The sequence below is a fragment of the Monodelphis domestica genome, chromosome 1 (genome assembly GCF_027887165.1).
Source record: "Monodelphis domestica isolate mMonDom1 chromosome 1, mMonDom1.pri, whole genome shotgun sequence".
In the NCBI taxonomy this organism is placed as follows: domain Eukaryota; kingdom Metazoa; phylum Chordata; class Mammalia; order Didelphimorphia; family Didelphidae; genus Monodelphis; species Monodelphis domestica.
In genome coordinates this window covers 615247319-615273620 of record NC_077227.1, presented here as the reverse complement: position 1 = coordinate 615273620, position 26302 = coordinate 615247319, and the positions used below count along the sequence as shown (strand labels likewise).

The following is a 26302-nucleotide window of genomic DNA, read 5'->3' as shown; positions in this document are numbered from 1 at the left end:
TTAGAATCTACTGTAATACAGAAGGTGACAAACAATAGCAAGCCATTCCAGTATCTTTGCCAAGAAAACCCCAATTGGAGACACAGAATCAGACAGGACAAAAAACAATTGAACAATTCAATTTATTTCAGTAAACATTTACAGGGTACAAGGCATTATGTTAAGTTCTAAGGAGTCCAACAGCCTGTACCTCACAAAGAGCAGAGATTCTCAACTTCTATTGGATTTGCCAGTTTTTACAATTTCCTTCAATGGTTTTCCACTTTAGAATCAACAACAGGCACATACAGGAACACAGGATTCTTTCTTTTTCTTTTTTCCCCCCACTATTTCAGCTTGATTTCTGCTTTTCCCTTGTGCCGTTATTGTAATAACTATTTAATGGATCCCAAGTGGCAGTCAGGGGTGGAATGAGGATATGTTACGGTACTGATGGGGAGTGGTTTGGACTCTCAATAAGCACATTAAGGTATCTTGTTTTTTGTCTTTTTCTGATGACAAGTGTGTATAGGAAAAGCCAAGAGAGAAGCAAAAGTGCCTCTTGTATACAAAGACATCATTGGAGATAATTTCTCTCTTCCCATCTTGTCATGAGTAAATACTATTTCAGCATCTCCAATGACCATTTTCCCCTCCCACTCTCTGTAAAAATACCAAATGTAATTAAGTGCAAATGGAATGCTGCTGTTGATTCCTCAATATGTTTGTTTATGTGGCTGTTTTTTAGCATATTTTGTGTTAAGGTTTAAAAATGACTCTGAATTACAGTGTTCCTTTGCTCTATTGTTAATGAAACCTTCCATAATAATAGATACTCTCCACCTCTCAAAAGTCTTGTTAATCTAAGCAATTAGTCCAATGGCCATGGATAAGGGAGGCATTCTGAAAAGCAAATGCTAAGGTTAACTTTACATAGGCTATATTAGTTTTAGAGTGGGAAGCTTTGATTAAATTAGTCCCCTGGTAAAATACTAAATGGTAATTGTACATAAGAATGCAAAGCAGGGTACATGAAAGGTTAGTATTAGAAGAGTGAAATGAGGAAAGGAAAAAAAAAGACCTTTAGAGGTAAGGGGTAGAGAATTAGCATTCTTATGGGAACAGCTGGGCAGGTGGTACAGTGGAGTTAGTGCCAGGCCAGGAGCCAGAAAGACTCATCTTCATGAGTTCAAATCCAGCTTCAAATACTTACTAGCTCTGTGACTCTGGGTAAGTCATTGAATGGTATTGGCCTCAGTTTCCACATCTGTAAAATGAGCTAGAGTAGGAAATGGCAAACCAAAGATATTCCAGCATCTTTGCCAAGAAAACCCCAAATGTGGCACAAAGAGTGGGACAAGACTAAACAACAACAAACAAGATGTATGTGTCAGCACAATGCCAAATCTGGGAAAAAATACACACACACACACACAAAAAAAAGACAGCCCCTGCCCTCAAGGAGCTTATACTCTAAAAAGGAAGACAACACATAAAAGAAAGCTAAAAAGTGGAAAGAACTGAAAAAGGAGAGAAAGAAGAAAGAAAGGTGGGAAAGATACCCAGGGCAGATCACGATGGAGAAGTCCAGAGTGGAGCAGCCTGGTGATAAAGGAAGAAATGGTTGGCCTGGACACCCTCCCTAAATATAGACTCTAGAAAGTGAGTCTTGGAATATGACTGTTATAAGCAGTATTGTCCAATTAAAAAATAAATAAATAAAAATACAATACTTAGGAAATCACTAATTGATATTATCTATGTTTCCTAATTACATTTTAATCTGATTCTGGTTATACTTAGAATGTTCTGTTGGTGCTTGAATTTAATACCTCTATTATAAGGGACCATTTCTAAAATTGTCAAAAATCCCAAGCAGTCTATTATACCAATACAGAAAACTAATCTACAACTACCCAAGGCAGGCCACAATTTTTAGGAAATTTTTTTTACATCAAATCTAAATTTATTTCTTTGCAATTTCCACCTATCACTTCCAATTTTGCTTCCTGTGATGAAACGATTCTAATCCCTTTTTCCACAAGACAACCCTTCATATACTTGAAAACAGCAATAATTTCTCCCCTAAATCTTCTTTTTTCTATGCCAAATATTCCCTGTACCTTCAACTCCTCTGTACAGCATGAATTTGAGACCCATCCTCTACATCAGAGGGGTTTTTCCAGAGTTGACTGTATAAATGACCTGGGCAGACACATGATGAAAAATGCTATCTATCCACAGCTATCCAAAGAAGGAATTATTGGAGTCCAATTGTGGATCAAAGCACTCCATCTTCCACTTTATTTCCTTCATGAGTGTCTTATTGTATGTGTGCTATGTGTCTCCTATCATGACATGAACAATATGGATATATGAATTGCATGAAAACACTGGCATAACCTCTAACAGACTATTTACTACCAAAAGAGGGGGGAAATCTGAATCCTAATATATCTGAAAACAATAGTCAAAAGTTGTTTCTATTTATAACTGAAAAAAAAATTAATTTAATTTTTAAATGACCTGGGCAAAGATAGAGATGGCATGCTTAATCGGATTGAACAAATAGAATTCACAAGTACAAGATTGGGGACATAGTTTAGTATTAAAAGATCTGGAGGGACTTCCGGTTAAGATGGCGGCTTAGAGAAAGCTGAAGTTCAGATCTCCGGAAAACCCTTCCCGACCGATCTCAAACTAGAAGCTCCTAAGGCGCCGAAATTCAAAACGATCAACAGCACAGACCCTGGGAACCCTCCTCCTGGACCTGGACCCGGTTCAAAAGGTACGGCTCCCCTTAAAAGCCAGAACCCGAGATCCCTCGGACCTCAGGGGTAGGAGCGCAGAGTCCAAGGCTCCCGGAAGCGGCAGCCGCGCCGGGCTCAGAGAGCAGGGTCTGAGGAACAACAACCCTCAGGGTCTTCTACCCAAGTCCCAGTCCGGGTGAAAGTTACTGCCTGGGGCTTCCGCTGCAAAGAGCCGGTCGGTCCGGGTGAAAGTTACTGCCTGGGGCCTCCGCTGCAGAGAGCTGGTCAAAACAACAGCAACCCTCAGGGCGGGCAAGACAGCCTCACGGGCTGGATCCTGCTATCCAAGTCTCAGTGAAAGTCTGTGCTCTCGGAGCTTGGGGAAGCGGCAGCCCATCCCCCCGCAGGCCGACGAAACAGCCTCACGGCCAGGGATTCTGAAGGCAACTTCCGGAAATCGAGCCAGGGGGAGAGTGTGGCCTCGTGGTCCGACCCTTCCATTCCAGTTCCAGTGAGGCATATTCAGTTTAACCCAGGGAAAGTCATAGAACCATCTGCCCAGGACTAAAGCCTCTGATCACCAGACAAAGACAAGAAAAGCCAATCCTCCACGTTCAGAGATGACAAACTCCACAGAAGCACAGAAGCCCCAAAATACCAAGAAAAATAAGAAGAAAGGGGCGACTCTGGACACATTCTATGGAGCCAAAATACAAAATACAGAGCAGATAGAAGAAGATATACAAGAAAATTCTCCAAAATCTTCCAAAGGAAACAGAAACTCTCCACAAACCTATGAAGAATTTGAATCAGAAAGGACCAAAAAGATGGAAGCCCTCTGGGAGGAAAAGTGGGAAATGATGCAAAAGAAATTCACGCATCTACAAAACCAGTTTGACCAAACTGTAAAAGAAAACCAGGCTTTAAAGCAAGAACTAATAAAGCAAAGCCAAAACACCAAGAAATTAGAAGAGAACATAAAATATCTCACCGACAAGGTGATAGATCTGGAAAACAGGGGGAGAAGAGAAAATTTAAGAATAATTGGACTCCCAGAAAAGCCAGAAATAAACACCAAACTGGACATGGTGATACAAGATATAATCAAAGAAAATTGCCCAGAGATTCTAGAACAAGGGGGCAATACAGCCACTGACAGAGCTCACAGAACACCTTCTACACTAAACCCCCAAAAGACAACTCCCAGGAATGTAATTGCCAAATTCCAAAGCTATCAAACAAAAGAAAAAATCCTACAGGAAGCCAGAAAAAGACAATTTAGATATAAAGGAATGCCAATCAGGGTCACACAAGACCTTGCAAGTTCTACGCTGAATGATCGTAAGGCATGGAACATGATCTTCAGAAAGGCAAGAGAGCTGGGTCTCCAACCAAGAATCAGCTACCCAGCAAAACTGACTATATACTTCCAAGGGAAAGTATGGGCATTCAACAAAATAGAAAACTTCCAACTTTTTGCAAAGAAAAGACCAGAGCTCTGTGGAAAGTTTGATACCGAAAATCAAAGAGCAAGGAATACCTGAAAAGGTAAATATTAAGGAAAGGGGAAAAATGTTATCTTCTTTTACTCAAACTCTCTTCTATAAAGACTACATTTATATCAATCTATGTATACTAATATGTGGGGAAAATGTAATGTATAAATAGGGGGTAAAGAAAGACCAAATAGAATAATGGTTCTCACACAAAGATTCACAGGGGAAGGGGAGGGGAAGAAAACTCCTATAAGAAGGAGAGGAAGAGAGGGGGGGGGTTTACTTAAACCTCAATCTCAGGGAAATCAACTCTGAGAGGGAAAAACATCCAGATCCATTGGGATCTTGAATTCTATCTTACCCAACAAGGGTAAGGAGAAGGGAAAACCAAGGGGGGGGAGGGGGAGAGGGAGAACAAAAAGGGAGGGAAAGAGAGGGGGGAGGGGGAGGGAACAAAAAGGGAGGGACTAAAAAGGGAAACATCAAGGGAGGGGACAAGGGGGACTGATTCAAAGTAAATCACTGGACTAAAAGGTAGAGCCGAAGAAGAAAAGGTTAGAATTAGGGAAGGCAATCAAAATGCCAGGGAGTCCACAAATGACAATCATAACTTTGAACGTGAATGGGATGAACTCACCCATAAAACGTAGACGAATAGCTGAATGGATTAGAATCCAAAACCCTACCATATGTTGTCTTCAAGAAACACACATGAGGCGGGTTGACACCCACAAGGTCAGAATTAAAGGATGGAGTAAGACCTTCTGGGCCTCAACTGATAGAAAGAAGGCAGGAGTGGCAATCATGATATCTGATAAAGCCAATGCAAAAATAGACCTGATCAAAAGGGATAGGGAAGGTAATTATATTTTGTTAAAAGGGACTCTAGACAATGAGGAAATATCATTAATCAACATGTATGCACCAAATAATATAGCACCCAAATTTCTAATGGAGAAACTAGGAGAATTGAAGGAAGAAATAGACAATAAAACCATACTAGTGGGAGACTTAAACCAACCATTATCAAATTTAGACAAATCAAATCAAAAAATAAATAAGAAAGAGGTAAAAGAAGTGAATGAAATCTTAGAAAAATTAGAATTAATAGACATATGGAGAAAAATAAATAGGGATAAAAAGGAATACACCTTCTTCTCAGCACCACATGGCACATTCACAAAAATTGACCATACATTAGGTCACAGAAACATAGCACACAAATGCAAAAAAGCAGAAATAATGAATGCAGCCTTCTCAGATCACAAGGCAATAAAAATAATGATTAGTAATGGTACATGGAAAACCAAATCTAAAACCAATTGGAAATTAAACAATATGATACTCCAAAACCGTTTAGCTAAAGAAGAAATCATAGAAACAATTAATAATTTCATCAAGGAAAATGACAATGGCGAAACATCCTTTCAAACCTTTTGGGATGCAGCCAAAGCGGTAATCAGAGGCAAATTCATATCCCTGAAAGCTCATATTAACAAACAAGGGAGAGCAGAGATCAATCAATTGGAAATGCAATTGAAAAAACTCGAAAGCGATCAAATTAAAAACCCCCAGCAGAAAACCAAATTAGAAATCCTAAAAATTAAGGGAGAAATTAATAAAATCGAAAGTGATAGAACTATTGATTTAATAAATAAGACAAGAAGCTGGTACTTTGAAAAAACAAACAAAATAGACAAAGTACTGGTCAATCTAATTAAAAAAAGGAAGGAAGAAAAGCAAATTCACAGCATTAAAGATGAAAAGGGGGACAGCACCTCCAATGAGGAGGAAATTAAGGCAATCATTAGAAATTACTTTGCCCAATTATATGGCAATAAATACACCAATTTAGGAGAAATGGATGAATATATACAAAAATACAAACTGCCTAGACTAACAGAAGAGGAAATAGAATTCTTAAATAATCCCATATCAGAAATTGAAATCCATCAAGCCATCAAAGAACTTCCTAAGAAAAAATCCCCAGGGCCTGATGGATTCACCTGTGAATTCTATCAAACATTCAGAGAACAGTTAACCCCAATACTATACAAACTATTTGACATAATAAGCAAAGAGGGAGTTCTACCAAACTCCTTTTACGACACAAACATGGTACTGATTCCAAAACCAGGCAGGTCAAAAACAGAGAAAGAAAACTATAGACCAATCTCCCTAATGAATATAGATGCAAAAATTTTAAATAGGATACTAGCAAAAAGACTCCAGCAAGTGATCAGAAGGATCATTCACCATGATCAAGTAGGATTCATACCAGGGATGCAGGGCTGGTTCAACATTAGGAAAACCATCCACATAATTGACCACATCAACAAGCAAACTAGCAAGAACCACATGATTATCTCAATAGATGCAGAAAAAGCCTTTGATAAAATACAACACCCATTCCTATTAAAAACACTAGAAAGCATAGGAATAGAAGGGTCATTCCTAAAAATAATAAACAGTATATATCTAAAACCAACAGCTAATATCATCTGCAATGGGGATAAACTAGATGCATTCCCAATAAGATCAGGAGTGAAACAAGGATGCCCATTATCACCTCTACTATTTGACATTGTACTAGAAACACTAGCAGTAGCAATTAGAGAAGATAAAGAAATTGAAGGCATCAGAATAGGCAAGGAGGAGACCAAGTTATCACTCTTTGCGGATGACATGATGGTCTACTTAAAGAATCCTAGAGATTCAACCAAAAAGCTAATTGAAATAATCAACAACTTTAGCAAAGTTGCAGGATACAAAATGAACCCACATAAATCATCAGCTTTTCTATATATCTCCAACACAGCTCAGCAGCAAGAACTAGAAAGAGAAATCCCATTCAAAATCACCTTAGACAAAATAAAATACCTAGGAATCTATCTCCCAAGACAAACACAGGAACTATATGAACACAACTACAAAACACTCGCCACACAACTAAAACTAGACTTGAATAATTGGAAAAACATTAACTGCTCATGGATAGGACGAGCCAATATAATAAAAATGACCATCCTACCCAAACTTATTTATCTATTTAGTGCCATACCCATTGAACTACCAAAATACTTCTTCACTGATTTAGAAAAAACCATAACAAAGTTCATTTGGAAGAACAAAAGATCAAGGATATCCAGGGAAATAATGAAAAAAAACACATATGATGGGGGCCTTGCAGTCCCAGACCTCAAACTATATTACAAAGCAGCAGTCATCAAAACAATTTGGTACTGGCTAAGAGACAGAAAGGAAGATCAGTGGAATAGACTGGGGGAAAACGACCTCAGCAAGACAGTATACGATAAACCCAAAGATCCCAGCTTTTGGGACAAAAATCCACTATTCGATAAAAACTGCTGGGAAAATTGGAAGACAGTGTGGGAGAGACTAGGAATAGATCAACACCTCACACCCTACACCAAGATAAATTCAAAATGGGTGAGTGACTTAAACATAAAGAAGGAAACCATAAGTAAATTGGGTAAACACAGAATAGTATACATGTCAGACCTTTGGGAGGGGAAAGGCTTTAAAACCAAGCAAGATATAGAAAGAATCACAAAATGTAAAATAAATAATTTTGACTACATCAAACTAAAAAGCTTTTGTACAAACAAAACCAATATAACTAAAATCAGAAGGAAAACAACAAATTGGGAAAAAATCTTCATAGAAACCTCTGACAAAGGTTTAATTACTCATATTTATAATGAGCTAAATCAATTGTACAAAAAATCAAGCCATTCTCCAATTGATAAATGGGCAAGGGAAATGGATAGGCAGTTCTCAGATAAAGAAATCAAAACTATTAACAAGCACATGAAGAAGTGTTCTACATCTCTTATAATCAGAGAGATGCAAATCAAAACAACTCTGAGGTATCACCTCACACCTAGCAGATTGGCTAACATAACAGCAAAGGAAAGTAATGAATGCTGGAGGGGATGTGGCAAAGTAGGGACATTAATTCATTGCTGGTGGAGCTGTGAACTGATCCAACCATTCTGGAGGGCAATTTGGAACTATGCCCAAAGGGCGACAAAAGAATATCTACCCTTTGACCCAGCCATAGCACTGCTGGGTCTGTACCCCAAAGAGATAATGGACACAAAGACTTGTACAAAAATATTCATAGCTGCGCTCTTTGTGGTGGCCCAAAACTGGAAAACGAGGGGATGCCCATCAATTGGGGAATGGCTGAACAAACTGTGGTATATGTTGGTGATGGAGTACTATTGTGCTCAAAGGAATAATAAAGTGGAGAAGTTCCATGGAGACTGGAACAACCTCCAGGAAGTGATGCAGAGCGAGAGGAGCAGAACCAGGAGAACATTGTACACAGAGACTAATACACTGTGGTATAATCAAACGTAATGGACTTCTCCATTAGGGGCGGTGTAATGTCCCTGAACAACTTTCAGGGATCCAGGAGAAAAAAAAAACACCATTCATAAGCAAAGGATAAACTATGGGAGTGGAAACACCGAGAAAAAGCAACTGCCTGAATACAGAGGTTGAGGGGACATGACAGAGGATAGACCTTAAATGAACACTCTAATGCAAATACTAACAACAAAGCAATGGGTTCAAATCAAGAAAACATCTAATGCCCAGTGGACTTACGCGTCGGCTATGGGGGGTGGGGGGAGGAAAAGAAAATGATCTATGTCTTTAACGAATAATGCTTGGAAATGATCAAATAAAATATATTAAAAAAAAAAAAAAAAAAAAAAAAAGATCTGGAGGTTTTAAAAAAGCTGAAAAAGATCTGGGGGATCCAAGCTCAATATAAGTCAATAATGTGATTATAGCAAGCAAGAAAGCCAATTCAATCTTGGCCTACATTCAAAGTGGCATAGTTTACCAGAAAGAATAAATCTTTGTATCCTCAGTACCTGGTGCAATATCTTGTACATAATGGGTATTTAATAAATAAGATTTAATAAAAATAATTTTATTTTTATTCAAGCATTTTGGAACATTTTCATATATTTCTCTTTCCTGCTTGTCCTCACACCATTCCAGAGTAACTTTCCAAGTAGGTTCCTCCTAGAGGTATGCTGGTAAATTTTTAACAACCAGCTCACCAGGAGAAAAAAAAAAACATACTGAGAACATATTTTAAGTTTTAATTCACATCATTACTATTCTCTACATCACTTCCTAAGTCTAGTCAGTCAACAAAATAATAACTCAAGCCTTGCTTTAAGGTACTTGCCAATTCAGTGATATAAAGCTCAAGCTGAAAATTTAACAATTGGCTTACATGAATCAGTTAAAATTGGTTCCAGCATACCCCTAGTTCCTATATTCCCTTCTTGTCAATGCACCTCCATTTTCCTCAGAGACTCATTCTTGCTTCGGGGCATTGAAATAGCTATTACTACTATTAAATCGTGGTATCTTGTCTGAAATAAGGTTCTGTTGCAATTGCTGTAGTTGAGTGGTTATAAACAAAGTCAGATTTCAATGCGTCAGTCCCTAAAGAAGAATGCCATTCATGCCCTACAATTCAGGTTTCTGTGTGTCCCACATCTAAGTGTTCAGACATTATGAAGATAATGCCATCACTGATCAAATTCTCTTTGATGGCTCCTCACTTATATATTCTGATGCTTTGCTTCAGAGCTTGCTAGCTTCCCAGGCAATTTTCTGGGCAGATTTCCAAACTGTGATGGTGCAGTACTATGTCAACAAATGTAAATGCTAGCTAACCCTCCATAAGAATGATAGATGCTGTTTTCCATCCTCTTTCCCCTAAGTCTATGACTTGGTCTAATTCTTTATAGCTATATTTTTCTTTTGTTTTATTTCACTCAATGTGAACCATGGACTGAACCTGACCTCTTTATCATTATTACTATGAATATATTCATTTACCTCCCAACAAATGTTACAAGGATAACACCAAGGCCTATTTGTTTGCCATGAATATAATAAATGTTCACTAGAAGCAATCTTAGGATGAAAGCCTATATAAGATTAATTTGGATTCCATTAAGAAAGCTTGGTATTATATATGGATGGAATTTGGCCTGGGAAAACAAATCAAAGTGAGTATGGATTGGCTCTTATGTTCATCTCATATTTTGTTGCATAATGTATCAACATTGTCATTTCAGGTAAAGATGGTTTTGCAGCAGGAAGGATTTGGCAGAAAAAAACGTGGGTATAGAGACATTAATGAAATTGACATCAACATGAACGATCCCCTGTTTACAAAGCAGTGGTACCTGGTAAGCCTCTTGTTATTGTTTTACAAAGTTTTTCTTCTTGCATCCTTAAGCTCACGATCTATTTCTATGCTCCCCAGTTTTGTTCCTGATGAATGGCAGCCTACAGCAGACTTCCAGAAACGCATTTAGTAAAGCATACAGATGACTTTATTTAATCACCTTCTGGAAATGATCAGCTTTCCTTCCTGCCCGTCCCCTCTGCCTGCGCCCACTCCTTCTCATTCCAAGCATCTTTCCCTCCAAATTCACTTTTCTCAGAAGCAGGCAAACTGTGCTTATTTCACAAGTCCAGAGATGGTACCCATAGGGAAACACAAATCTCTGAAGTCAATTTTCAGGAGCAGAAAGAGATATATGGGTGCCTGCTAGTACATATGCCTGTTTGTGTCAAACCTATGGTAATTTGCATGCATGAAGAAGTGAGGAAGAGTATTTCCCAGGAGCAAAGGAAGGCAGAGTGAAGGACTCTATATAATCAAAAAGGAAAGGCATTTGATGACATCACAAGGGTACAATCAAAAGTTGGCAAATAAGTGAACAGATATCTAGAAATGTTTGGAAGGAAATAAATTCTATGGGACTGAACTTCCATGTAGTTTATGACACTGAAAACCAGTCTGCCTCATTAGTAGATCTTTTTTAGGAATGTCAGCATTCCTTTAGGATTCATCTGGGTAGGATTACTTTCTCAAAGAAGTTTAGTTGTTTCTAATACTAGTCAGCAGGACAGGTCATTAAGGGGAAATGAGCTACTTTATTTTTTTAAATATACATGCTGCTTTCCTGAATTTTGCATTAAGATAGCAACTAAGGAATGAGGCAAGAGAAAAAAAAATGGGCTGCCCAGAATGTAAATCAATAACCTTGGACTTTTTTTTCACCTTTTTTTAAGAAAATTTTATTTAGTCAATTTAGAACATTATTCCTTGGTTACAAGAATCAAATTTTTTCCCTCCCTCCCCTCTCCCCACCCCTTCCCATAGCCAACACTCAATTCCACTGGGTATTACATGTGTCCTTGATCAGAAACTATTTCCATGTTGTTGATATCTGCACTAGGATGTTCATTTAGAGTCGATATCCCCAACCATATCCCCCTTGACCCATGTAATCAAGTAGTTGTTTTTCTTCGGTGTTTCTACTCCCACAGTTTTTCCTCTGAATGTGGATAGTGTCCTTTCTCATAAGTCCCTCTAAGTTGTTAGGGGTCACTGCATTGCCACTAATGGAGAAGTCCATTATATTTGGTTGTACCACAGTGTGTCAGTCTCTGTGTACAATGTTCTCCTGGTTCTGCTCTTTTTTCTCTGCATCACTTCCTGGAGATTGTTCACATGGAATTCCTCTACTTTATTATTCCTTTTAGCACAATAGTATTCCATCACCAACATATACCACAATTTGTTCAGCTATTCCCCAATTGATGGGCATCCCCTCATTTTCCAATTTTTTGCCACCACGAAGAGTGCAGCTATGAATATTCTCATACATGTATTTTTCCTTATAATCTCTTTGGGGTATAAATACAGCAGTGCTATGGCTGGATCAAGGGCAGACAGTCTTTTAGCACCCTTTGGGCATGGTTCCAAATTTTCCTCCAGAATGAATAACCTTAGACTTTAAATAAGCTGCTAGGCTACCAGACTTGGTCACCAGCAAAGAAAGAATCAAACTGACTCTACTCTCTCTTCATCCTCATTTGATTTGGCTGGCTAGATATTAATATTTTAGGAATTCTATAAGGCACAATGGATAGAATATTGGAAGACCTGATTGCTAATCCTTCCTCAGACACTTACTTGCTGTGTGACCCTGGGCAAGTCACTAAATCTCTTTGGGCCACAACTTCCTTATCTATAAAAAGAGAGGAATCAATGGGCTCAAAGGTTCCTTCCAGCTCAATCTGTGATTATGATCTTGCATGGAAATGTCCCTTTTTGAAGGCTGGACCAGTGAAGAACAAGTTCTGGTCAATCCTTAGAAACCAGAAAAGCCTAGTGATCTTGGACCCTTGGGCCTAGCGATTGATCTGTCTATCATACAAGCTCTAGCCTAGTTAAGATTCATAACCAAAGTAGATACATGAAAAGGGTTTTTGTTTTGTTTTGGGTTTGTTTTTTTTTGGCTATATCTGTCCTCAAAGACTATTACGAAGTCTCACAGAAATTGCAATGTACGTGGGTGAAAAAAAAAATACCCACAACAATTTAATCATGGATTTTGGGTGTAGTGAAGTATATTCAGTACTACTGACCTACTTCCAATAAGGAACTTATCTTCTAGTCACTCAGGTTTACCACCTAGGATTCATCCTGGACTCTTAATTCTTCTTCCCTTCACTCCCCTGCACTGTGTTTTCATGAATAGGATACTAGTCTTGGAGTCAGGAAAGTCTAAGTTCAAATCTCACCTAGACACTCACTAGCTGTGTGGCCTTGGGCAAGGTACTTAACTATGATGCTCCCCATTTTCTTCATTTATAAAAGGGTTGAACTCAATGCCTTTACGGTCTCTTCCATATTTATAAATTTGATTCTATAATTCATTTTTGTTGTGGTGGTTGTTTTTGTTGTTTATTTGTTTTTAAAACCTTTACCTTCCATCTTGGAATCAATACTGAGTATTGGTTCTAAGGCAGAAGAGTGGTAAGGGTTAGGCAATGGGGGTTAAGTGACTTGCCCAGGGTCACACAGCTGGAAAGTGTCTGAGGCCAGATTTGAACCTAGAACTTCCCATCTCTAGGCCTGGCTCTCAATTCACTGAGCTACCCACCTGCCCCAATGGTTGTTGTTTTTGAGTCTACAACCCCATCTCTCTCTTCATGGTTCCATTTGGAGTTTTCTTAGCAGAGATTCTGGAGTGGTTTGACAAATACTTCTCCACTTTACTTTATGGATGAAGAAATTGAGGCAAATAGGGTCAAATGACTTGCACAGGATTGCACAGCTAATAAGTGACTGAGGCTGGATTTGAACTCAGGAAACTCTGGTCTTCCTTACTCTAGACCCAATATTCTGTCCATTGTTCTACCCAGTGGCAATTCATTTCTGAAGTAGCTACTATGTGCAAAAAAATACAAAGGTAAATAAAATATGCCTTCACGGCATGTATGTTAGTTGGTGGGATGTGACATATACCTAAGTATACAATATCTTTTTTTTTTGTTTTTTTTAATATATTTTATTTGATCATTTCCAAGCATTATTCGTTAAAGACATAGATCATTTTCTTTTCCTCCCCCCACCCCCCATAGCCGACGCGTAAGTCCACTGGGCATTAGATGTTTTCTTGATTTGAACCCATTGCTTTGTTGATAGTATTTGCATTAGTGTTCATTTAGAGTCTCTCCTCTGTCATGTCCCCTCAACCTCTGTATTCAGGCAGTTGCTTTTTCTCGGTGTTTCCACTCCCATAGTTTACAATATCTTTTAATAAACATGCAGAGCCCACAATGAAGAAAAGAACATAAAAGCACCATTACAATAGATATAAAATAAAAACTCTTAGGACTCTACACAAAATAAATAAAGTTCTGATTTTGAATTTACATATCAGATCAACACTGGACAAGCTGATGGAACTCCAGGACTTGATCTGAATGTGGCTGAAGCCTGGGAGCTGGGGTACACAGGAAAAGGAGTTACCATAGGAATCATGGATGATGGTAAGTATTTCAAAATTCTTATATCATTTGAGAACATAGATTTGTCTGGGACTGTTCCAGTAAATATTTAACAATTGGTTCTCTGAAAATGCATGCCACACTTTGAAATTTAGTCTGTAGTATTAACATTTTCTCTATCACTTCCTTATGTCTAGACAATCAACAAATCAATATATCAAGCTTGATCAATATATCAAGCATGTTCCAGTTTCTGAAGTGTAAATGGTCATCCTGAAAATTTAACAATCAGATATCAAGAACTGGTTCAGATTGGCTCCAGCACATCCCTGGATGGATTTATCTGCTTTCTTTACAATGAATGTCATTCTAAAAGCATATTTATTCTTCAAATGATATTGATGAAATGGTCTTCAAAAGGTATTGATAAGATAGGCAGTATGGCACAGTGCCTGGAAAATACTAAGCATTTAATAAATGCTTATTGAGTGACCAATTGACACCATAGTGCCCAGACCAGTGATGGCAAAACTTTTAAAGAGGCAGGTGATGTGAGAAATGTCCTCAGATGAGGGGGAGAAGAGAAGCCCAGCCTCAGGTCCCTCTGGCTTTCTAGTAATGAACTATGACAGACTCTGTGCTAGGGCAATGGTGTGTGTGTCCACAGAGGGAGCTATAAGTGCCTCCTCTGCTTCTGGCATGTGTGCAATAGGTTTCCCACCATGGGCCCAAACCATGTTGTCTTTCCATTTTATAAGTAAATCCTCAACTTTCTTCAGCTCCTGTAGAAACTCCATAAAGATATAACTATTCATGGTTCTCCTAATCCTCTTTAAATTTGATATAAAGTCTACTTCTCCATCATTTCAAGGGGTAGGATGGAACAAGACTTTCTTATAATATTGGTATCCAGACAACTAGGTGGACATTTCCTGAGCAAGTCATTTAACCCCAACTGCCTAGCACAGTGGTTCTCAAGCTTTCTAATGCCGTGACCCCACAATACAGTTCCTCACATTGCAGTGACCCCAAACCAAAAAATTATTTTGGTGGCTACTTCATAACTGTAACTTTGCTACAGTTATGATTCAGAATGTAAATACCTGATATGCATTATGTATTCTCATTGCTACAAATTGAGAGGTTGAGAACTGCTGGCCCTAGCACTTACTGTTTTTCAGCCTTGGAACCAATACCTGGTATCAATTCTAAGACAAGGTGAGGTTTTTATTGTCTTTATTTTTTTAAGATATATTTCACAGTGAGTTCTTGGCTTCATTCTGCTGAGGATCCCATATCCCAGAAGTTCCTTAGGAACAATACCTAAAGACCTTATGCCAGGGTAACCTCAAGAGTCATCCTGGCAAAAGCTAATTTTTAGCAAAATTTCCAGAATTTTATTAAACTGTTTCTGGGACATTCAATGGCAATGAATCTGGACTTGAAAAACAGAACCTATTTACTTTCCATGGCTCTAGGGACTTTCCTGAAATCTAAGGAAGGAGAGTTAACCAGAGGTAGGAGAATAAACCGGAGGTAGGAGAATAAACTGGAGGTAGAAGGAGAAAAGGGCAAACTGCATTGTCCTCACAGTCTTTTCACCTTTCTTCTGTTATTATTAGCCATTTTTCCAACCCATGATACAAATCCCTAAATACTTCCACTTGATATTCTCCATCCCTGAAATTTGTACCAAACTCCATTCATCTTGCCTTGATTCTTGAGTTCCCTTCCTCATATATTATTAACTTCATGATCATGTAAAAAAATCTTATGCTAGGTTCAAAAAATCAAATTTCACAAATGCCAAATCAGTGCTATATGGTTAGCTGGCAGCAGTTCAGCTGGGGGAAAAAATTGGAAGATCTAGTGTAGCCTAAACTTTATATGCTTCAATAAGGAGGTTCAACAGTCAAAAAAAAGCTAACTCAGTATTAGCTCATGTAATTGGAGCCCCAAAGCCCATTGTTACCATAGTATCTCTTCATTGGTGGAGGTCAATGCCCTGTATTTGCATGAGGCACATGGTAGAGTTGGCAGCAGTGGGGTAGAAGAGAGCTCCAGGCTCTTCAAGATCTCTCCTGTCTCTTTGTACTATGCAGTCCTTTCAGGTGCTTTTGGCTTCCAGCTTTGAGAGAGAAGATGGACAATGCCAACCCCACATCAGGTAGCTGATAGGGCTCTGGGAGGAAACTGACATGAAAGGAGCTGACAGTCTCCATCATGTCCCTACCTCCAGCTTGGAAGTTGATGAAATCACTAAGAAAAAGAACACAGGGAAACAAGAGATGAGAGCCTTGTATCCACAGCTGGAGGACAGCAAAAGATGCTCAAAAAGAGAAAGCAAGAAAGACCAGTGTTATGGGAAAATCCAGAACAGAAGAAGATATAACCGGGAGAAAATGGGGATCAACACATCAAATGCTGCAGAGACAATGAGGATAAGAATAGTAAATGGTCATCGGATTTGGCAATCAATAGATAACTAATAATTTTGGAGAGTGAAGGTTCAGTTGAGTAATGAGGCAGCCAAGCAATGTACTGGTTGGAGTACAGGACGTGGAATTAACAAAATCCAAATTTAAATGCTGCCTCAGACACTTAATAGCTATGTGATCCTGGGAAAATCTCTTAACTTCTCCCAGTCTGTGAAAAACGGATAATAATAGTACAGGGTTGTTGTGAGGATGAAATGAGTTAAGATAAATCATTCTGCAAATATTAAGCACTACATAAATGCTAGTGATGATGGTAATGATAATGATGATAATGGTGGTGGTGGTGATGATGATGATGATGATGATGATGATGATGATGAAAGCCAGATTGCAAGGAATGGGAATACACTTAAAGGGAAGGAAGCAAAGACAAGTAAAGATAGCTTTTTCTGTAGTTTTGCTGTGTAAGGGAGATGAAGCAGGATAATTAACTTTAAAGCATAATAGAGTCAAGTGACCTTGTTTAAGACAGAAGAGAACTAGGCATATTCCTATGTAACAGGGACAAAGTAAATTAATAAAAGAAGCTTGAAAAAAGGGAAATGATTATGGAAAGAGGGGAAATTTTCAGAAGGGAATGGAAGAAGATGGGATAAAGGGCACAAGAAGAGGGTTTGACATTGATGATGAGAAAAGCTACTACTTCATCAGAGACTGGAGTCAAATAGGACAGAATGGGGTATGATAAGGAAGAAGGGAGAATCATAGCAAATAGCCTTGCTTGGTAGAATATGAGGTACAGTTTTATATGAAGAAGATGGAAGAGAGATGCTTTTGGAAAACTTAGAGAAGATTTGTAATATCCACAGTGGGAAATACAAAAGAATCAGAGAAGAAAGAATTAAAATATTTCCTTTTGGCAGGGAGGGTCCTGTTGAAATCAGGTAACAAAAATTTATAATAGAACCTGTAAAGATTAAAATTTAGGAAATATGGGGAGACTGAGGCATCTGAGGCAGAAATTAGTTTCTCTCTGCAAGGAGTATTATATTTTTTAGAGGTTTATTAAAGGTTAAAGATTAAGAATATACAAGTAAGAAACATGTGCCTAGGCCAGAGGCCTAGACAAAATAACCTCACATCATGGAAGAGACGCCTCTGCTCCAAAACGGAAGTCCAAAAGACCCCCTTCAAAAGCCTTTGAATCCACTTAAATATCTTCTCGATCTCGGCCCAGGTGAAATTACAAGGCATTCTGGGGAAGTGGAGCAAAGGCTCATGGGGATTGTAGTCCTGTATTCGAGTCTATTTTTTACAAACCTCAATATTTCCTTTAGCACACTTCATCAGCGGAGTAAAAGGAGCAGAGGAAGCAGATATTGAGGACTGGTATATGCAGATCCAACTTTACCTGCCCTAGTCAGACTTTAAAGTACTATATTTAGTTATGGGTTCCACATTTTGGGAAAGAGATTGACAAACTGTAGATCATTCAAAGGAGAGTAACTAAGATGGTATAGGGCCTCATATTTTGCCATCTAATAATTTAGAGGGGCAATCTGGTATTATGCAAAAAAGGCATCCTCAGAGAAGATCTATGGCATATATTGACTGTGATAGTGGACAAGCCCCCAGATTATTCTCTAAGTTGAAGAGACTAGGGACAGGTAACCTAGAAAAAGGATAAGTCTAGAGACTTAAGAGCATATGATAGGTATTTAAGGGTCATCATATGGAAAAAAAGATTGTTTTTTTCTTCTTGGCCCCAGAACTAGGATCAGTGAGCAAAAGTTGCAAAGAGACAAATGTCAATTAATGTCAAAAAAAAAAAAAACCTTGCAAAACAATTAGTCCTGTCCAAGCACTTCAATGGGCTAGTAGTAGTAGATCCCTTTTGTTTGAGAATTTCAAGCAAAGATTAGATGATGTCATATGGGGCATTCTTGTTCAATAAGTCTTTTTAAATTGTTCTGAGCTCCCTTCCAACTCTGTAATTTGGAAATTCTACAAATGACAACAATAACACATACAATGAGAACCTTCTGAATTCAGAACCCTGCTAGAATTGGTAATATTTTTTAAATGGGCTATGTATTATCCCTGACTTCATAGTACTTTCTAAATATTACATCATTAAATGTTTAATGCATAGAATATACATGAGTCAATGTCCCGAGAAGAGAAAAACAGCAAAATTGTGACTGTTTATACTATGATAGATGATTAAATCAGAGTAATCGGTCACCGTATGTTATGACTTGATTATATGTATCAGCATAAACATTTTCATTCCACCCAGGTCCCTAGAATAAAATTTACGTGCATTTTCGTTTTCTCATCACCACTAAAATCAGTCATCATCCCTTTTAGGAGACTATGGCAATGGTCCAGGAAGAAAGTAATGAGATCTATATAAGGGTAATGGCAGACAGAAAGAGAAGGGTCAGAAGTTACAAAAGTAGAATAAATAGTACTACTTGGATATGAGAGGTGATATAAAAATGAGTATTTCAAAAAATGACTCTGGTAACAGTTTGTTAGTAGCTCTTTTTTTTACTGTTGTCATGCTAAAGTATTTAGACTGAGCTATAAAAAGTTAATTTTGCATGCAAACAGGAACAAACATAATGCTAAGGTTCTCCAGAGCTGAATGATAGAAAAATGTGCCCTTTTTCATAGGATCATACATCTAGAGAGGAAAGGGACAAGAAAGCCATATAGTCTAATCCCATCATTATATAGATAAGGAAATTGAGATCCAGAGAATTTATATGATTCATCTAAGTTCATACAGGTACCAAGAGGCAGAACTAGGATCTGAATTCAATCCTTTGACTACAAATTCAAAATTCTTTCTACTGAAACATACTCATGTTTCCCAAGAGCCCATGAGTTTGTTTCCCTGTCTTTCAAATAATATTTTTTTCTGGTTTGGTCTTACATAAACATACAAAAAATTCAAAGTCTCTCAAAAAAAACTATACTCAAAACACAGCCACAATTCCTTAATTTGTGAACTCTCTCTTTGTTGAAAATATGCCATTTGATTTTTAGCTAGTACTTCCATTCACATATATATACAAATGCATCTGTAAGAAGAGGCTTGTTTTCATATCCACTGATGTATACACATACTATCCCAATAGACTAGCTCTGTCCCCAAATAATCATTTAATTTCTTATTGAGTCACTGTTCTCAGCTTGTCTTAAAATGATATAACACAGCTAAAAGCACTGAATTCCTCTCATACTTCACAGAGCCAAGCTCTTCAGCCAAAGTCGTTCCTTCCCTGGTGTCAATTACCATGAAAATCCATGTTAATTTTGCAAGTCGACTTACCTTCATTTCCTAGAGGTAAACCATTGGAGATAACTCTCTACTGGTTATTCTTTACCTGAGCTCTCTAGAAATGGGTTTCATTATTTTTTTCTTGGTCAATTTACATATGAAGGACATTCAGAGATGAAATAATGAATTGATTTTTTCTGGAAATTCACAAAGAACATTGTTCTTTATATATTGCCAGGGAAGCCAAATAAGTCATCTAGCTTAAACTGATTTTTCTTTACAACAATGTCAAAACCTAAAAACAATGTTGCCATGTATTTCTGATGAGTGATACATTTTGAAGTGGATAAAAGAGTTTTTTCTGGAGGTTGAGGTCTAAAAACAAAGAGAAATAAAAGCAGAGAGAAGGGTATGTTTTAATGCTTCAGCCTATTCAACTACTTCTTGATCCCCAAATGCTTTAGTTTAGAAACCTTTCCAAGCTGGAGAAAGCACTGCAACATACTGGTTATAGAGGACCAAGTTCTGCTTCTAAACAAGCCTTGTATAGATAACTAAGGATGATGGAGACTTCCAACCTCTTAATCCCTGTCCTTCCCTGCCCTAGTGGTTGGTGAATACAAAAGGTGATCTAGAAATGGAACTTCTGAAAAGGAACTAAAAATAGACCATGGGAAATACCTCCAGTAGCCCTTCCTATGCATATTTTAGTATCCTTTGTTTAGTTCCTGGACTGATGCCCACATCACCCCTCTTTCTCTCCCGAAAGAACTGAGGAAGATATATAACTTTTACTTTTTTATCAGATTATCATAGCTATAGAGGTAGAAGGGACCTCAGAAGTCATCTAATGCAATCCTCTCATTTTGGAGATGAGGAAAACTGATACTATACAGGATAGTGATTTTAGAGGAGAGATGTTTTGTGCAAGGTCACAGGTAGTAAATATCAAAGGCAAAATTTTCATCAGCAGGGTCCTGGGCTCAGCTCATACAAGTGTGCAAGAGCCAATTGTAAAATTCCATTGGGAGCAAATATGAGCTTGAGTTACTGCTTGATTGACTGGACTTAAAAAAGTGATCAAGACAATGTTAATAATGCAGATTTTTTCCAAGAGAGATGGCATTGATTTTACCTCAGATTCTAAATCTGTTTAGTGGGCAGCTAAGTGATACAGTGGACAGAGTGCCAAGCCTAGAATCAAGAAAACCCATCTTTCTGAGTTCAAATCTATCCTCAGACACTTACTAGCTATATTACCTTGGGCAAGTCATTGAATTCTCTTTGCTTCAATTTCCTAATCTGTAGCATGAGTAGGAGAAGGAAATGGCAAATATCTAAAGTATCATTACCAAGGAAACCCCAAATGGAGTCACAAAGAATCAGATGTCACTGAAAAATGGTTGAACAGCAACACTGTCTAGAGTTTTTTCCCAATGTTATTGTGCTATCTCCATTTGCATCCAGACTTGTCAGTCATTAAGAAACTGGGCACTCTGGATAAAGAGGAAGAGGGGCAAGTAGGTGTGCTGGGGTAGAAAGAGAAAAATTCACTTAAGATGACTTATTGCTGTTCTTTTTTCTTATACTGCTTTGTGTCCTTTGGAGTGGAGAAGATATATGAAAAACAAAGGATGGGTCTTCAAAAAATGTAAGAAATTCCTAGAGGCCCTGAGCCATCTGATTTAGGGTTATAAGGGGCCTTAGAGATCATCTCAGGTAACCCCCTTAGTATAAATGATTATTAAATAAGCAAGAAATATCAGAGTTGAAATTCAAACCCAAGTTCTCTGACTCCAAGTAGCCTTTCCTTTCCATAATAGCATTTTTTATGACTTTCTCAAAGCTAAGAATCAATCAATAAGTTAATTGAGTACCTACTATGTGCCAAGTTGCTAAGTGCTATGCTAAGCATTAGAAATATTTTAAAAAGTCAAAAACAGCCCCTGTCTTCAAGGAGCTCACAATCTAATGAGGGTAACCATATGCAATTAATTATATACGTACACGAGAGATATATACACGAGAGATGAAAGGTAGTCTCCCAGAGAAGACTGTCCTTTCCTTCTCCAGCTCATTTACAGATGAGGAAATTAGAACCAGGAGGAGAAGGCACTGAGAAAATTCTTCTGCAGAAGGTGACATTTTAGCTGACTTGAAGAAAAACAGGAAAGTAGAAGACTAAAGACTGTAATAAGGGGAGAAGAACGATCCAGGCATAGAGGAGAACAAGCAAAGGCAAGGAGTGGGATGGAGTGTATTGTGTGAGGAAAGGCAAATTGTCTCAAGTCGTCTAGCAGATCAGAGAATTTGTAGAGGGGAGTACAGGATAAGAAGGTTAGAAGGTAAAATCAGCTTCAAACTTCCATTACAGAATAACAAGATGAATGTACTGAACTAAAAATACTGGAAAATTTGGCCTTCAAGGCAGCTGTCTAGCAGTCATTTCTGTAATTGAACATCCTCACCTGCCCATTTTGCCCAAGAAACAAAGAAAAGGAATTCCTCATATGGACAATAAATACTGTTCATCTGCCTTCGTACACAGTAAAATAATGCTCCCTAGCCTCTCTACTGAATGTCATACCAAAGATATGATGAATACCAATTTGTAGACAATGCTAACCTCTTAGCATCTCTTAGTATGAACTCTCTTCTCAATCTGACATCTCTGAATCTCTATCTCCTTCAAAGCTCAGCCAGGTACTACTTTCTTCCTAAAGTCTTCCCTGACCTTTCCCCCCAAGTTTTCTCAATTTCCTTCAACATCCTGGTTTCCCACCTCTGGATGTCCTCAATTTCCCTCAAATTATCTATAATTCTATGCCCACACCCATGTCTACTTCCACTGTTAGCTGTGTAAACACAGGGCCTATTTAATTCTTTTCTTTTTATCCCAAGTCCCCTTCACAGTGGAGAGCCGTATAGCACATAAGAGATGCTAACATAACCTATTAAGCATGTAGAAGGTACTTAATAAATACTAATTGGGTTTTATTGGATTATTAAACCCATGGAAAAGTTGCTATCCTATATACTCTTAGAAGCTATAAACTCTTTATGTGTAAGGTGGATTATTTTCATGGAGAATTTTAATTTTTTAATTAAAAAAGTATTAATCCCTTCCTAGCTTCCTCTTGCTATCCAGCACACTCTTAGTTTGCCTTCCCCCATCTCTGCTACCTTCCTTGACTATTGGTTGGTAGCCTAGATCACATTTTAAATAACAAATATGTTAACTTCTCAAATTCATATTAATAAAACATGACTAGGAGAATTCTACAACCCACAAGTAGACTACCTGTTCCATAATCCTGACATACAGATATCAGCACAAACTCTACTTATAACATCTTAAGCACTTTCATTATGAGGGCATTATTCCCTCATGAGAACTCCATCTGGGAACCTGGCTATTACCCCAAGGCAGGGAGTTTAGGATTGGTAAAGATACAGGTTGAGGTAGGTAAAGTTACATATCTGTCTTAGATCACATGTGGAGTATTATGACCAGTTTGAAGTGCCACATTTTAGCATTGGCAAGATTTGCCAAAGGACAGCCAGAGTTGGGAAACCAGGATGTTGAAGGGTTTCAAGAGCAAGCCATATGAAGATCAGCTGAGGAACCTGGAAATGTTTATACTGGAGACAAGAAAAGAAGCTTAGTAAGGATAGCCAGGATTTGAAGGGTTGTTTCCTTGAAGCAAGACTGGTCTTCTTCAGCTTAGCTCCAGAGAGCAGAATTAGGAGGAATGAGTGGAGGTTGATTAGAAGATTTTGTTTCAAATAAGGAAACGATTCCTAGAAATTAGAGCTATCCAAAAGCTTCAAAGAGCTGCCTGATGGTACACCTCCAAACTGAGGCCCCTTGACCACTTGCCATTATAGTAAAAAGGATTCTTCCTCAAATATCAATGGGCTAGGTGGCCTCTGAAAGTCCTTTCCATTGCTGAAATTCTTTAGTTCTGTGATTCTGTGATGATCATAAGAGTCAGGGAGAGGATCAACCATGTATTGGGATAGGTGGTTAATTCAGGGATACTCATGAAGGACTAGAGTTGGGATGACCCTCTATTGAAGTCAAAATCAGAGCATCACAGTTCGAGGAATACAAAGGCAAGGTCAAGCACTTGATTAAAGAGAACTACAGGCAGCAGTAATGAGTATGACTCTTTGGAAAAGAGGTTGGTCTATTCAGAAACAAATAAAAAAGGTAAAACTTGGGCCTTTTCTCTCAAATCTTTAGACATATTAAATTGGCTCCATCCACCAAAGACAACTGTTTTTATTAGGCATCTCACCTGTAAACATTCTTATTCCCCTCAAGAGCTTTTAGATGAGAAGGCCACATCTTCTGACCTCGCTGTCTCTGTGTTCTCAAGAGATGTAGCATAAGTCTAAGTGACCTTTACATCTTAACACTTAACTTACCTTTAACATAATTAGGTTCTCTCTCTCATAAATATATATCTACACATAGTTACTATGTACATAAAATAATTTTATCTTCCTCCCATTCTAATCAGCCCCAGGTCTAGAAATATCCAATCCCTGCCTATCATAGTTGTCATTTTCTTTATTGCTGCTAACTTCCATCTCTTAGTAACTCCTATCACACTCTCTCTCCTTGTTTAGAAAAAGCAAGAGTTCTAGGAACTGGTGCCTTTCTGTGGAGTGTGACAATATCCTTCTCTACCTTCTCTATACTTCTCTTCTAGTTTCATAGATTATATAATCTTTTACAGATTAAATTTTTAAAGCTACAACACATTTGTAATGGGGTGATTTCATTATGTCATTCCAAAGGCAAATAAAATAGCATTGTTTTCTATTCTGTGCTGGTTAATAGCTGTGTTCTGGGTAGTTAAGATAGAGATGGACCTAAAACCAGGAAGACTGGGGTTCAAAAGTCTCCTCTGATACTTAGCTGTTTGACCACTAGCCCATAATATGACTGTGAACTACAGGGAGCTCCCTCTCTAAGGTTTCTTAGCTAAATGATAAAGAAATTGGTGGAGGGGATTCACACACCAAGGAAATCACTGATCTTTAATGAAACTGCAACTGTCCACTATTCTGGATTATTCACACCTTAACTACCTCCACTGATTTGGGAAATCAAATATATCTAAAATTATATTCTAAGGCAGAGACTAGTAGTTTTGAAAAGGTGATATGCCAAGGTTCTAATCCTTTTTCTTGTGATTACTGTGGGAAGAGATAGTAGAGATTTAGGTGAGGGGTTGAAAACATGTTGAAAGCAGAGAAGTAATAATCCTGCTCTAGTGTGCTCTTTTTAATTTTTTTTTAGCATGCTCTTATGGAAAGCTATAAATCAAATCAAGGATTCTCAATCTATTTTTGTGTCATGGGTTCCTTTGGCAGTCTGGTGAAGCCTGTGGATCTGTCTAAGAATTATCTTTTAAATACATAAGATAAAAGATGTAGGACTATAATGTGTTATAATTAAAATTGTCTGAGAGGCTGGTCTTGTGAGACCATAAGAAATATCAGCTTATCGATTATCAGTTCATTGGTTAGGCCAGCATTATGATCAATAAAGTGACATAGGTCAATGGTCCTTTCTCAATGACCAGAGACCCTGAAGCTTGGTCAGGCTGCTCAGCCCCTTCCTTGAATGTCCCAAGATATCTCAAATTGGTAAATAGCTAACAAAGAGGTGCTCCACCCCTCTCCATCCTGATGACATGGGGAACATGTATACAAGAAAAGAAACTTTGCCCCTGATAACTTGGAAATAAATACAGAAATTCCAAGTAGTTAGAAAACCCACTCTTTAATCAGGAATAAAGGGATAGGCTCATTAGTCTAGGTACCACACAGAACCAATGACTCTGGGAACCACATCCCCAGAAGAAGACACAGCTCTTAGTGCCAACTCCAAAGCGATATGGAACCCAAGAGTCTCTTTATACCTTTGGAAAGCCTACAAAGACTAACTACAAACAGGTGCATAAACCAGCAAACACTCCACAGCTAGGGCATTAGAAAATGGTCAGCTGTAACCAATTAAAGACAAAGGTCAAACTCAGGAGCTGGGCTTCTGGAGAGGAAACTTTCAATCAATAGAGAAGCCTCCAAAACAAAAAGGTGCTTAATATTTAAATCAAAATAGGTGTGCTTAGTACTGGGGTTTCTCAAAAGTAAGGGTAAACTGAGTCATCCAAAAATTCACATTGACACCCCCTTCATTTATTAACCAAATTCTGTTAAAGGGGACCCATTCCTGGGGATTCCTATGAACAAAGAAAATGTAAAAAACCTGTTATCTGGATGGCACCTATTCCAGGTACAGGAATCCTCTCTAAGATACAGACCCTGGTTGAAGAATAAGTTCTCACTGAAGGAAACTTGTCAGAATAGTTGTTTTAAAGAACACATTCACAAACTACAAATTCAGAGCTCTGGCTTACTCAATCAGGGAAGGCAAAGCACAATGGAAGAAGTTGACCAGCTGGG

At 38.1% G+C, this 26302-nt stretch overlaps 1 protein-coding gene across 1 annotated transcript in view; it reads left to right on the top strand.

The window, feature by feature from the left end:
- Positions 1-26302, top strand: part of PCSK2 (proprotein convertase subtilisin/kexin type 2) — a 331306-nt gene that overhangs the window by 139417 nt on the left and 165587 nt on the right. Inside the window, exons 3-4 of the mRNA XM_001382075.4 lie at positions 10360-10473; positions 14029-14137. Of these exons, the coding sequence (XP_001382112.1) occupies positions 10360-10473; positions 14029-14137 (223 nt within the window). The remainder of the gene's footprint in view (positions 1-10359; positions 10474-14028; positions 14138-26302) is intronic.